Here is a 15,666-nt window from a genome sequence, read left to right on the forward strand (position 1 = left end):
GTGGCAGAATCAGCACCACTTTTCTCCGTGTGAATGCCACCTTATTGTGGACAGGTTCTCAGGCAGGGACACTACATGTAGGAGAAGATAACCCAGACACAGTAAAGACATCATGCGGGGGTTACTGATAGACCAAAGTTCCTGCATCCATGGTCATGTCCACTGGTAACCGATCAAGACAACAGATGTCACCACTAAGATGGTTAGAATTCTGAAAACATCTTAATTATTTATATTTGCGAAAATGTTTGAATTTTGATTGTCTACAAATTTAAATATGGTTATCTTGGTAGTAATGTGCCATTACTCAGTCTAATTCTTCACCAGCTCTGGCAGTAGGCATTGAAATATATGGTTAAAGAGTTAGCCACTTTTGCATTGCAGTACTATAATATGGGGCATGAATGGAATATGTATGTTTTTCTTGCACATATAGATGTACCAACGTTGAGCGGTATACAGTGCTGCAGAATGTGTTAATAGTATATTACTAATGGGCATAATATTCCTTGTTGGCTTGTCAACAAGGAAGGTTATAAGCACGAGGGGGGGAAGATGATTGGGGGTCGGGGGAGAAAGAGGGAATTGGCAAAGGGATCCAGTGGCGTGGGGAAAGGAGAAGAGAAAGGAGATCCGGGGCCAAGCGGTAGATGGGGGGCCCTTGGTAGTAAGTGGGTGGGGGGGTAAAGGGAGCAGAAGGGCAGTGCTGGGGGCGCACGCCGACAAACAGACTACAGCAAATGGCTACCTCTACGCAGCTCAGCGCAAACACCAACCCGCAGATGAAGTTGCGGGCAGATGCTAATAGCCATATAGGGCTCACAAAGTACTTTTTCTTCTTCCTATCAGTATTTCTTTGGAGTACGGGAGGAAATCCACACAAACGCAGGGAGGACATACAAACTCCTTGCAGATGTTGTCTCTGGCAGGATTTGAATCCAGGACTCCAGCACTGCAAGGCTGCAGCGCTAACCATTGAGCCACCATGTTGCCCCTGGTCCTTCCTATTCTCTACTTCCCGGTCCCATATTGACGCAATAGGAAATATCTTGAAATGCCCATGTTACCCATCACTGGACACAGTGTTGACCCATAGCAGCCAGTGATTTCATGAGTGGGCATCTCCAGCATTGCCTGTTGTGTTGTGATGGGACTAAGAAGTAGTGACCAGCGGGTACCCAGTTAGCATCACAATGTCTGTTGCAGAAAATTTGAGAGGTGAGTTTAATTTCTTTTGTATTTAACCCATTGCGCCTGTTAAGTTGATACAGAGTGAGGACACAACCTGTTTTTGCATTACATGGACAGGCCATTGGTGATCACCGTGTAATCCTTCATGATCCCTGAAGTGGTGTTGCACAGGAATTGAGTAGTTGATATTGGGTACTCCTTCTCACAGATCGCTGGGGGTTCCAGAAGTGGGACAACCAATATTCAATTTACATTTGGGGTGGCCTTTTAAGTATTGCATAAAGCAGGCAACCTTCTTAACTTTTGCAATTGTAAAATATTAAAAAGTTGAAGACGGTACCTTCATTTGGGCTGAGGCTCACACTCTGTGACTGATTGAAGATCTTACGTCTCACGGCCTTGTTGTATACGATGGCAGCAGCGCAGATGTTGACAGTAACATTTCTGATTTTTGGTGTTAAGTTCTTGAGGGTCAGGATTGCTTCAATGTCATCTCCAATATAGGGTGATCCAGAAACTGAAATCTCACCAGAAACCTCAGCTTCGCGGCTTGGAGCTGATGTGGGGTTTCCGTCTGCGGAGAACGCTACAAATCCTGAACCCAAACCGATCAACCGTAGTGCTTTATTGTACGATGCCCTTTCTTGTGATGAACCTAAAGATATAGGACACGATAAGATTATATTAGTACTTACTTACTCTACATGAATGGTCTCCAATCTTTGGATCTCCAGTTATTGGGCCTTTGGCTGTCCAGGAAACTTTTGATTTCTGAGCAGATGGTTGGAGACCATTGTGATATATTGGTGATCTACTGGTGAAGTACCTTCAGCATTCTTGTATTCACTTGTGATGTTCATGAAGCCTTTCTTCCCCACATTCTTTGTGCAGATGAGCTTTCCAACCTTTGTACGATCTGTTCCTCCTGCGGTTTTATATCCATCTCGCTGTATAACTATTTTAATCACATCTGCGTTAACTTCTGAATACACAAAGCGACAATCATATGGCTTATCCACATCCCCTTGTAGTACTGCACGTTGAGATGTGGGACCCAGTTGGAAAGTGCCTATAAACAGAAATGTAGATCTTACCTATAGAAGTACATTATCTTCAACATGTAATTCCCACCAGTGTTTAGGGTCAAATACACCCCTTTGGCTCACTGGTGACGTGGTGGACTATAAATGCCAGTAGATTTGATGAGGAGGAGGTAATAGTGACCTGGGGAAGTGACCAGCCTAGTCACGTAACATTTGTACTATTATTTACTGAACTAATATCAAAGCAATTTATGGTTGACTCCTGTTTCTGGGGTTTCTTCAGCTTGCTGAAGCCAAACAATAGGGTCCAGGAAAGACAGGACCATTGGCCAACACTGTATATTTAATGTAATACTTGAAGGTGAGCACACACGGAAAATGGAGTTATGGTTGCCTGCATTCTCACGACGGTGAAAATCAGCCGTGCTATGTGCGTTGTTTTTTTTTTATCACCCATCACAAGGCTGTATTACATTAACAGTATTCATGGCTTTAAGGGACCACTAAAAAAATAGGTCATGTCTAAATATAGGCGTACTGACTTGTTCCAATCTCTGCCTCAAATTTGTTTGTAACAAAACAGAACCATTGGGGGTTCATCTCAGATTAACTAAAATGAATGCATTGCGGAAAATTATTATAATAGGTGGCGGACCAGGGGAGGTGTACTCACCTTCCTTCACTTCTTTTGGACCTCCTCGTGGTGTCTAGCACTCTCCTCATGACATCATGCTCTCAGGGTCATCATTGAGGCTAGTGATTGGGCCACAGTGGTGACATGGGCGCTCTGAGTGTCATGACATCATGATTCTCAGTATGCCCATGTGACCTATACAAGTGAACAGGAATTGTACTGCAGTAATTCAGCATGGCCACTACATGGAGAATAGAGCTATCTGCCTCCAGTTCTGTTCTCTGTATAGCGGGGTGCTGAGAACAACAGGCCGCACCCTTAGCTGATCTGATATTAAGGATGTATTCTAAGGACAGGTCATTAATTTCATTTGCATGGAAAGACGAGTAAGGTTCCCTATACAGGGGATTTTGCACATAATCACAGGCCTCAGCGTTGATCCCGGGGACATGAAGTCACCGAGGAGACTGAGAGAGAAGGATGTGCATCGCAAGGAAACCCAAAGGAGTTGAGGAAAGGTGAGTATAATTTTATGTTTATACATCCCCTGGCCCTCCACCTAATATACTCTGAGACCCCAGAATATAATAATTTCACTTCTGGTTCTATTTGAATTTGTTTGACCCAAACGAATCAAAGACCCGAGCCACCCAAACATGAAACAATACGGATTGTGGGAGGTTCGCCCATCTCTAGTCTTGTCCTATTTTTTTTCCATGTTCATGAATCCCCCAATACATTGAACTGTATGAGGGCTGTGTGAAAACGGCTGCAAAACGGCCATGAAAAATGTACATTTTCATGTTCTACTATGGTTGTGAGAATCTGAATTTACAGTCAATTTATTTTTTTTATATAAAATGACATTCACATTCGGCATAATTTTATCACAGACTGCTGCCAATTATCTGCATTTAGTACAGAATTACACCACATGTGAATGGACAACCCCTTTTACCAGCACCAGGTATATCAATGTTCTCTTCAAAAAAATTTTTACCATCACTCATCTCTTGTGGTGTTGAATCACAGATTTGCCATCCACTATAGGATAAATCAAGGTCAGTCCGTTGAAACCAGGCTTCATTCCAGCAATGGAAATTCCTAAAAAAGACCATATTACCAAACTTGTCAGCCTCGATAACCGTAGGAACATAACAATTGTTAGCATAACAATGGAAGAATAAAGATAGGGCAGGTCTGAAGAAGATTTCCCCTAGTTATGGCCATATATGAGTTGTATTTCACAAACTATTGATTTTGATGGGAATTGTGTAATTCTTCACCTGTGGTCAGGACCGGTTATAGACAAAGTGTGGCCCTGGGCAAAATTAAAAGCAGGGTCCCAAATGTTGATATACCAACAATGCCATCATATTTCCAGTGGAAGCCTGTTTAATAACACTCCCTTTATGCCCCCAAAACAGTAATAACCCCCTTATGCCCCCACTTATGTATAACAGTCCCCTCTTATACAGTATATATTTCATCCTATAACAATCTCCCCACTATAATAGCCTCCTTATAACTAATAGTCTCCCCTTATTTCTAATAGTTTCAACCTTATAATAGCCTCACTTATTTGTAATAGTTCTCCCCTTTTAAAGGGGGCTATTATAAGGGGGGTGCAATTACACTATTATTTCTAATGGTGCTATTATAAGGGAGGAACTATAATATATAAGGAAACTAATATAAGGGGGCAACAATTACATACAATAGCCCCCCCCCCTTATATATAATATGTCATCTCTTATAATAACCCACTTAGCAGTTTCCCCTTATATATAGTAACCCCTTTATATAGGTTTCCCCTTATATATATAGTAAGTAACCCCTTTATGTATAACAGTTCCACCTTATACATAGTACTTCACCCTTACAATCGCCCCCACCCCCTTATATTTAAAAGTTCCTCTATAAATAGTAGCCCCCCTAAAATAATAGTTTGTCCCCTAATCAGGTGATCCCTTTCCCTTACCAATCTTGTATTAATCTTACCGCACTCTCACAATGAATGGAACATCTGAAGACTCTTCCTGTAGTAATGGCACAGGTGGCCCGATGCAGTGACGTCGTCACGCCACCTACGTCACGGTATCTTGTGCATTACCGTAGGTCTTCTATGGCAGAGCAGGGACTTATCAGCTCCCTGCTCTATCATAGGATTCAACTGTATCGGTGTGCACAACACAGCATGCAGATACAGCTGGGCACCTACCGGGATTCAATCGATCAGGCTAAAATCCTTATGCTCCGGATCACAGGGACCCCTTTGGGGATGGTAGGCCTGGCCTGGGCAATTACCTAACGCCAGCCCTGCCTATGGTGGTGCTAAATTTAAATCAGGTATTGTTTACTGCTATTTAGCTTAGTAGTGATTAAATTACTGACAGTAAGGTAGTGGATCCCATAGCTGACCTTCCAATGGGGCCCCAAAAATTCTAGTTATGTCTTTGCACTTAGTAACCCATTACAATTAGTGGGGGAACATAATAGTGGGGAACATTACTTTATGTTAAAGAAGATTATGGAGGAAATGTACACAACAGTCCACCATTATGTGGTAGAATTTGGTTAGAGACTCCAATTTCTTATGGAACAAATTCAATAGAATATCACAATATACTAGCAAATCCGTGACAGGGTGCAGTACACAACAAGAACCACTGGGTGGCCACATATATAGAATAGACATCTTGTGACATAATATCTGTATTATTTTTTTAAAAAAGCTAGTCATCTCATGCCATACATCTTAGGATATGTTGTGGAAGGAGGAAAGGTAAGGAAAGACACATCTATATTATACAAAAAAATATATTTGCCAGTCATTGACGCTATGCATTCTGATAACTCCTAAAGATAACTTGAATTCCATGCAGTTCTATGGAAAACCAGAGGCAAAACATTGTGATATCACAAAAGACTTTATAAAATGACTCTGACTACCACTAGATGTCAGTGTATCCTATGTAAGGTATATAGTAGCTACCTTCCTCCACCTTCTTATTGTTCTAAACATTTGAAAACACCCAAAAAATGTTGATAAAAGTGATAAAGTTCTTGGCAAGTAAAAGCAATGACTGTCAATTGGTTAAAGTATGTTTTACTATGTAGCAATACAGAACTTACCATATACTATCATCACTTTGGTCCACTGGATTCCCATCTGCATCATAATATTCCTCAATAGACAAGTTGCCGTTTGTGTCATGGGCAGAATTGTAGTTTGTGATCACACGAGAGGGTATGCCAAGTGCTCTGTAGGCTGGAGAGAAAGAAAGCTATGAAGATGGCCTGGTACGAACCGTTCCTGGAGTATATCTCAGGATATAACATATTGTGAATACGTTTTGTACAGTTTTGTCCCTGGTTATCAGTTATATTGAGGAGAGGACTACACTTCCCATCATTCTCTGCACAGTGGGTGGGTTCTCTGTGTAGATGACTGCCAGAGAGAACTGACACAGGCCGGGAGTAAAGCTGGTCATACGAGTCAGATAGCAGGTGGACTCACGCTCTATTGTCTGATGTCTATTTCACACACATGGAGCCTTCTACTAGAAAACCACTGCTAGAGTCCTAACGTGGTGGTATTTATTCCCTAAAAACCAAATCATTGGGTGTCTAGAAACTTAACATGTCCCTGATATCAAAGGAGAGTCATGAGGACTCCATGCAGACTTGAGATGGTTGACCAGTTCCAGTGAAATCAGAAGTTTTGCTGGGTCGGCACAGTGGCTCGGTGGTAAGCATTATTTACTTATAGCTCTGGGGTCCTGGGTTTCTACCTTTCATAGGTTTCCTCTATGTACTCTGATTTCCTTCCATGTGCCAAAAATATATGATAGGTAAATGGGCTTCTTATAATTACTAGAGATGAGCGGGTTTCGAACCCTGTTATAGTCTATGGGGGGAAATGCTCGTTTCAGGGGTAGGCAACATTCGATCAAATTCTACTTACCGAGTCCATGAGTGAGGGTCGGGCTGGATTCTTCTCCCTGCGCAGCGTCCCCGCGTCCTCTTCCGGCCTTGAATTCATTCTGCAAGGCATCGGGCCTAGGCAGAGCTGACTGCGCATGCGCGGGCATGCGCAGTCGGCTCTGCCCAGGCCTGATGCCTAAGCAAAGTGAATTCAGAGCCGGAAGAGGACGCGGGAACGCTGCGCAGGGAGAAGACTTCTAAAGGTAAGAGAAGAACCAGCGTTGATTGGCACTGTATAGCATTCTGCCAATCAACGCTGATTCTGCATCGAATCCTAACTTCAAACAGCTAGTAGTGTTCGATCAAGTACGAGTATTTTGAATATCGCAGTATTCGATCGAATACGTACTCGATCGAATACTACCCGCTCATCTCTAGTAATTACAACTCACCTTTGTGGATGTTGAGGATGGGCGCCTGTATGGCAGCTATTAAAGGGGCTCTATCATTGGGAAAAGTCATTTTTAGATAAGCACATCCTTGCATAGACTTTAGAAAGGCTATTTCACACGTACTTTTTGTATGTAAATTGCCTCAGTAGTCTTTGAATAAGTCCGTTTTTATTCATATGCTAATTAGCTTTCTGCCTGTATCGGAAGTCTCATACAACATACTTACTTGTGTTGAGAACTCCAGCAAATACCCAGCATTGCCCATATTTAGCTGGCTGCCTGCGCTCGTTCCAAAACTTCAGTATTTCAACACTGCCATTCCAAGAAGTGGGGTTTGTGCCATCAGAGTAATCTCCACTCCAGTTTCCCTGCAATACGCCATTGTCATCTCTACTGTTTACCTGGAAAGAATGACATTATATTAGACTGGTCAGATCGCGAGCTTCCTTATGTGACAACCTCATATGTAACCAGATAGCCCTATACTTACCAACCATGGTAAGGACAGCCATTACATACTAATAAAATGTTATTGACAATATACAACAGGAGGAAAGCTCTGCCCAAACCAGCTTTTTATGTAGGTTTATGGCGTATGCATCATCTAATGACTGTAGATGGAGCCGTCCCAAACACGTGGGATAATACTTTTATATAGCCAGTAAATGGAACTAAACACAATAGACAGTCATTATAGAACGTGCTCATAGGGTTAGACTATTTCGTCAACCCCATTTTATAAATTTAGAAGTGGTGCATTTTTGATGTACAGCCCATATTTGTTGAGATGAAACACTTTGTCATTTTTCTACACCACTCGCTATTTTGTGGGCAGAACAAGGTAGGGATCAAAGTGGGCTTGGCCCATTTGATGTACTTTTAATTCCCGTTCATACGGGCACAGAGGGGGAAGATTATGGCACGTAATCCACGTCATAATCCGCCCCCTCACAATGGTGGTCTATGGAGACCGCCAGGCTGCTTTTTACCGTGAGCGGCATGCTGCAACCTCCGGAGTCGGCCCATTCACTTGAGTTGACTTCTGGGGGGTTGGAGGGGGGCGGGCAGGCGGGTTTTTGACTCGAGAGTGACGTGGCTCCCCGCGTCACTGTCGGTGACAAAACTCGCTATATGGCCCCCCGTGTGAACTAGCCCTAACTCACAGCAGTAAAATGGCACATATGTTATAGCTGAAATCCACTACCAGTCCTTGGCTCATGTAGATGCATTTTTTCCTACTTAAAATGTGTAACGTCTTAAATATTCTCGAACATCATGCGTCAGTGGTGGAACATATTCAGACTGGCATTGGAAACACAGTCTTAACACATTCAGCAACTGGTCAATAAAAAAGTTCTGGATATCTGTAGCCACCACTACATAACGCTAGATGGAGCTTAAAGGGGTTATCTCCTATCTACAGCAACCATTGTATAATATATCTGTTAGGAGTACGGCCGGAGCCTCCGCAATGCTGTACGGAGAGGTTGCTAGTCCTTGTAACTGCTCCTGGCCCTCTACTTCCGGACCTCGGCCAGAACCTCCACGGTGGTGTGCGGGGGTTGCTGGTTGCCTCCTGAGCCAGATATTGAACTTCCGGGGCTTGGAGTTTGGTGGCGGGCTGTGGCCTATTTAAGATGGGCTCTGGCTCTGGCTCACCGCTATACAGTTTCTTCTGGAAGTTAGTTCTCCCGTGCCAGTATCCCGTAGTCTCTGTTCTGACCTCCTAATTTGCCTTCTGACTCTTCTTCTACCGTGCTTTCTCCTGTTATGAACCCCGTCTTGCCTTCAGACCTCTGCTCATTGAATTTGTACTGCTCTGCTCTCCTGTTTCCGACCCGGCCTGCTTGACCTGCCTTCTACATTATTCTCTGTACTGCGTTGACCTCACGTTGACAAACCAGATTAGATGACTACGCTTTGGTGCTTTGCTGCCACCGTCTGACTACTGCTAACCGCTGCCTTCGGGCCTATCGCATCTTCAAGAGACAGTTCTAGATAATTTCCACTATTATTAAAAAAAAAAAGAAAACCTGCACTAGAGACAGAAGCTTCGGAGCAACCCCTGCTGTAATTTATGCTAATCTTTCCGTACTATCGTGTTAATCCCATAAACCTCCCTATGTTCTCCATGTAATCGCTGTAAACAATATTTAGCAGCCAATCATATAAGCTGGGAAATAATTTGCTTGAGTATATTCTCCGAGGGCTTACGAATAAATATATGTAATATATGTAGGATCGGAGCCAAGAACAACACATAATAATGTTCAATAATAGGTTTCTTAATTCAGCCCATAGCAGGTTGGAATTTACATACTGGTAGGACAGACTAGCTTTACATTAGGGTACGAAGGTACATATTTAACCCCTTCCCATCACAGCCATCTTTCAATTTTTGAATTTTCGATTTTAGTTTCTGATTTCCGTATTCTAAAAGCCACAGCTTTTCTCATTTTCAGTTCTCAGAGCCGTATAAGGGCTTAATTTTTGCAGGATGAATTGTAATTGGTAATGGTACCATTTCATGTTCCGCACAGTGTACTGAGAAGTCAGAAAAAAATTCAGAATGGGGTGGAATTAGAGAAAAACTGCATTTGCAAAACATTCTTATGGGCTTCATTTTTACGGTGTTCATAGCGCAACCAAAAATGACATGTCACCTACATTCTGACAGTCAGTATGATTGTGGCGACACCAAATTTATACATTTTTTTTTTTTACATTTTAACCCCTTAAAAAATTCCATCTGTTGTATATTTTCATGTATGGGGAGGCATCTTTTTTCTTTTTTTTTTTCGAAGGACCAGATTTACTTCTGATTTGTGCCCTTTTGGACACCGAAATACCTAATAGGTATGTGCTATAATATGTTTTATTTGATTTTGTACTTTTATATGTGTTCTAGGTAGGGGTGTAACTACCAGGGTAGCAGGGGTAACAGCTGCCACAGGACCCAGGACATTAGGGGACCTGGCCACAGCCCCTACCACTGCGTTTTGTTTTTTTTAATAGGCCGTTACCGGCTGGAGGGTAACTGGCCCCATTTACTTACCAATCCTGGCAGGGTTCTGTAAGTGATGCCACGGCCCCACAAACTATATTATTATACTCAGGGGTCTTTTCAGACCCCCGAGTATAATAATTGTTCATGGGTGTCAAGAATGGGGCATACTACTGGGTGAAGGGGCGACTATGGGGTATGATGCTGTGTGCAGGGGCCACTGTGGGGTATAATGCTGTGTGCAGGGGCCACTATGGGGTATAATACTATGTGCAGGGGCCACTATGGGGTATAATACTGTATGTAGGGACCTCGCCATTCCTAGTTACGCCACTGGTTCTAGGGAAAGGGGAGGGGGTAATATGAATTTTTAGATTTATTCATTTTTACTGTAATTTTCACAGTAGGGTAGGTCTTGAACCCCAGGGGGGTCTCATCACTAATACAAATATTAAAATGTACTGCAATGCTAATAAATTGTAATGCATTTTAAAATTGTGGTGCTTGTATTACAAGCAATAAAGCCAGTAATAGAATCCCATGCCAGACAATCCTGTCATGACAATGGTTTGTTGGTCAGATATTCCAAAAAATGTACCTTTCCTTGAAAAGATATGCCTCTCCTGCCTCCCCCCCGACAATTTTTGGACCTGAAACCCGCTGCTGTGCCTGCTGTCCCACTAATAATACAATTATTTTTTACGTACATTTTGCCCACCATGGACATCCAGTATTTGACCAAGATGGGAACTTGCTCTTAAAACTTTTGATCTTATCACCCCAGTCTTGCAGTTACCATCTTTAACTCTTTATGCTCCATACTTCATATTACACCCTTTCACTCCCTGATTCAGCTATAACTTGCTACAAGTTAGGAATATTAACAAGCCGGTCAGTATTAACTATTATCAGGACACAAAGCAGAAGTCTTGAGTAGGGTTCAGTCACTTACTATGGCGCTCAGGACCCTGCAGACATGTGTAGGGTCACCACGTTGTCTTACATCCTCTTGGGGGTTTCTTCTGAAGTTCAGAGTCGAATCCAATAGGACAAAGGTTGTATACAGAATATTTTGCTGAAACTAAATAGAACATATTGTTAGCGTATTGTAAGGCAGTAGAAGTTGTAATCTACCACCACCTCCAAGCATATTCAACTGCCACCACCATGTTATAGAGCACATTACAGTGATAGATAACATATCTTTCTTATGTATGTCACTTTTGTAGGTTCGGACAAAAACAAATTTAAAGTCTATACAGATGGTGCAATGGGGGCGGGCCTTCAGTCCTGGATGGGTGATGTCATAGCACTGGAAGCATCAACTCCCATTGAACAGGGTAGCTCATACAGGAGATGGTAGGGGTCTGAGTGACAAGATGAGTTCTCCAGGGAGCTGATGTCCCCTGGAAGGGATAATATGGCCCCCACAGAGCCCTGATCTCAGCATCATTCAGTCTGTCTGGGATGACATGAAGAGACAGAAGGATTGGAGCAAGCCGACATCCACAGCAGATCGGTGCTTATAACAACACATGACTTTTGAAGTCATAAAGAAGTCTTTTTGGCATCTCGATCTACACTTACCGGCCACTTTATTAGGTACACCATGCTAGTAACGGGTTGGACTCCCTTTTGCCTTCAGAACTGCCTCAATTCTTCGTGGCATAGATTCAACAAGGTGCTGGAAGCATTCCTCAGAGATTTTGGTCCATATTGACATGATGGCATCACACAGTTGCCGCAGATTTGTCGGCTGCACATCCATGATGCGAATCTCCCGTTCCACCACATCCCAAAGATGCTCTATTGGATTGAGATCTGGTGACTGTGGAGGCCATTGGAGTACAGTGAACTCATTGTCATGTTCAAGAAACCAGTCTGAGATGATTCCAGCTTTATGACATGGCATTGCATTATCCTGCTGAAAGTAGCCATCAGATGTTGGGTACATTGTGGTCATAAAGGGATGGACATGGTCAGCAACAATACTCAGGTAGGCTTTGGCAATGCAACGATGCTCAATTGGTACCAAGGGGCCCAAAGAGTGCCAAGAAAATATTCCCCACACCATGACACCACCACCACCAGCCTGAACCGTTGCAATTCTGACCCTACCATCCGAATGTCGCAGCAATTTTCCAATCTTCAATTGTCCAATTTCGATGAGCTTGTGCAAATTGTAGCCTCAGTTTCCTGTTCTTAGCTGAAAGGAGTGGCACCCGGTGTGGTCTTCTGCTGCTGTAGCCCATCTGCCTCAAAGTTCGACGTACTGTGCGTTCAGAGATGCTCTTCTGGCTACCTTGGTTGTAAGGGGTGGCTATTTGAGTCACTGTTGCCTTTCTATCAGCTCGAACCAGTCTGGCCATTCTCCTCTGACCTCTGGCATCAACAACGCATTTCCGCCCACAGAACTGCCGCTCACTGGATGTTTTTTCTTTTTCGGACCATTCTCTGTAAACCCTAGAGATGGTTGTGCGTGAAAATCCCAGTAGATCAGCAGTTTCTGAAATACTCAGACCAGCCCTTCTGGCACCAACAACCATGCCACGTTCAAAGGCACTCAAATCACCTTTCTTCCCCATACTGATGCTCGGTTTGAACTGCAGGAGATTGTCTTGACCATGTCTACATGCCTAAATGCACTGAGTTGCCGCCATGTGATTGGCTGATTAGAAATTAAGTGTTAACGAGCAGTTGGACAGGTGTACCTAATAAAGTGGCCGGTGAGTGTACATGTCGAACCATCAAAGACTTCGATATTATGTCTTGACTGAAATAAGTTATGGACGGAGAATATCGGTGTATTGTGTTTCTATAGCTTTATGAATATTTACACCACGTGGACAATGGCTGTTGGGCAACAAATGCCTGTTGTGTTACATGTGAATATCTGCATCTCATAAATGTAAGCCTAAAGCTCTGTAGTCCACACCTCCTAAATTAAATACCTCATTCATCCATCATGTCTATGTGTACGCCGACACTAATAGGTTAGCTATTCCAAGACTAGTTATATGTAACTAATATATGCAGTAACTTCTTCTATTTCCTATAATGAGACAATTCCCCTATCTTCTGTACTAACCCTGAGATGTATAGGGAAAAGTCTGCACATATGACTTGATGGGGTGGGGGAGCAAAGGAGTGTTTGGTTATACGTCTATTAAGATTAAATAGTCAAGTGGCCATACAGTCAAAATGTCTGCAGCATCCCTTCTCAGCTTACCCCAGGTTTGCTTCAAAGAAATGCAATCTGCTAGTCGAATGGATGAAATGCACCAAAGATTGTCCCTAATGTTAACGCTATAAGTATCTCAGCATCTCACATTGGGATGGTGAGACACTCATAGGGTTAACATTAGGGACAGTCTTTGGAATTGCCCTTGTTAGGGAGGGAATTCTAGATTCCGGGGGTTAGTCGTAAGAGTGGGGGTCATTATACTGTTTCACCCCATGTGATCAACCTCTGGATTTGGTTTGCTCCTTCCCGGGGAGCTTGTTATACTAACTGGTAAGACGGTTCCAGTTTTATTTTTACCAATATGATTTTCTATGGTTTTTAGACAATATTATTAAAAGCTATTTTAATCACTTTCACTTTTTTGAGATACTGGGATTCTTGTTGACTGTTTTTTAAGGAGTTCGAAGAGTTCCAATTTTTGTCCCTCTTACATGGGTATTTGCACAAATGACCCTTTGGCATTTTTCAAGAAAATGGCCAAGATAGGGTAGGACTCTAGACAGACTGGGTTGTGGACATCTTGGCCCAACAGATTTACTGTGACTCTTGCCAGAAAACTGATGCGAGTTACACCAGAAATCTATGTCCTCCAATGACTAAGGTAGAGACCTCTCTGTGGTGAGACCCTCCAAATATTCTATCAAATCTTGTTCCAACACACAAATGAATTAGGAGCATTGCACAAAGCACCACCAGTCTTAAAACAATCAGCCCCATTGCACCTTGGTGAATTGCCTTGTTGCCCTCTATAGCCTTTTTACCTGTCCGAAGTTCCAGGCAAATTCAAATGGTTGTTCGGATTCACCAACGGAAATTAAACCAAACTCTTCCAAGACATATTCTTGTCTCTCAGCTTGATCTGCTAGGAACACCCTGTCACCTTAAAGAAAATCAAGATTATGTGTTATAACAACAGGCCAAACCTGCTCCAATACGTACCCGTCATATAGCTGTCATGAAGTTTCTAAAAGTGCTAAAGACATGACACATTTCTAAAGCTATGCATCATGAATCCTGACTGGCAGCATGAATTATCACCTTATGAAAACATACACTCCATGTGCATAAATAAGTATACGGTGTACGGCGATTGGTGCCAAGGCCACGCTGGCAGATGAGATCACTTCATGCCTCTGATGACTGTCTTGACAGGCCGGGTATTGCAATGGGCAGAAAGTGTGACACGCCAACAGGAACGTGAGCAAGATTCATTCCAGAGTAAGTGCGTCTTGTGTCCGTGACACCAGATTTTATCCTGCAGTTCCTTGGTCATAGATGTGTTATGCACTGTACTAACATCATGCATCACACAACCCTATTGAAATCAATGGGATCTTTTTTGAGCGCGCAAACTCTGACATGCGTATACGTGCCAGATTGCACGCCAGTTTACTCCATGTAAACTGCCCCTAATGCGTATATGTGAGGGTGTAAAAGAATATATATATGAGTGTAGGTAAATATATGTGAGTTTAAATGTGTATCTATGAGTATAGATAAATGCATATGGGTGTGGAAATACGTTTACATGAGTGTAATTACGTGTGTGTGTGTATATGTGTGTCTGTAAATGCATCCTTATGAGTGTAGGTAAACACACATATGTGGGTGTAAATGCTTATATATGAGTGTAGGTAAATACTATGTGTGATTATAAATGCATTCATATAGTGTAGGTAAATGCATATGTGTGTGTGTAAGTGCATGTATATTGTGTAAGTACAAGCCTATGCGCGTGTGTAAATATACATCTCTGTCTGTCTGTTCTTTATGCGCGACCAAAAGACTGGACCAATCCTCACCAAATTTGGCACACAGGCACATCAGGTGTCCAGGAAAGTTTTAGACAGGGTCTGAACTCTCTAGGGCGTACTGTTCCTGAGATACAGTATTCCCAAAACAATGACCTGTATTAGCCAATACAAGTCTGCAAGTCTTTCACTCATATTCTAACTGTCATACACACAGTCATATGTCCCTTATCATCCAATAGAAGCTCGTAGGTGCTTAGTCTCCACATGCACACAGATTTACTCCAGGTTTCCATAAGAACCCAGTCGTTTTTCTTCACTGCTGTATGTCAGCTTTAATGGGGCAGGGAGCTGATTATGACACTGTTACACAATGCCACATACACACAGATTTACTCCAGGATACCAGAACAATTGATC

General features: G+C 42.7%; 1 protein-coding gene across 1 annotated transcript in view; it reads right to left on the reverse strand.

Moving 5' to 3' along the window:
• The window catches only part of LOC142208755 (protein-glutamine gamma-glutamyltransferase E-like), a 42,009-nt gene that overhangs the window by 13,229 nt on the left and 13,114 nt on the right, over nt 1-15,666 (reverse strand). The window contains exons 4-10 of the mRNA XM_075277446.1: nt 14,257-14,375; nt 11,204-11,332; nt 7,474-7,648; nt 6,004-6,139; nt 3,869-3,972; nt 2,018-2,260; nt 1,532-1,846 (exon numbers count right to left, since the gene is read on the reverse strand). Coding sequence (XP_075133547.1) covers nt 1,532-1,846; nt 2,018-2,260; nt 3,869-3,972; nt 6,004-6,139; nt 7,474-7,648; nt 11,204-11,332; nt 14,257-14,375 — 1,221 coding nt within the window. The remainder of the gene's footprint in view (nt 1-1,531; nt 1,847-2,017; nt 2,261-3,868; nt 3,973-6,003; nt 6,140-7,473; nt 7,649-11,203; nt 11,333-14,256; nt 14,376-15,666) is intronic.

Source organism: Leptodactylus fuscus, chromosome 6, assembly GCF_031893055.1.
Source record: "Leptodactylus fuscus isolate aLepFus1 chromosome 6, aLepFus1.hap2, whole genome shotgun sequence".
In the NCBI taxonomy this organism is placed as follows: domain Eukaryota; kingdom Metazoa; phylum Chordata; class Amphibia; order Anura; family Leptodactylidae; genus Leptodactylus; species Leptodactylus fuscus.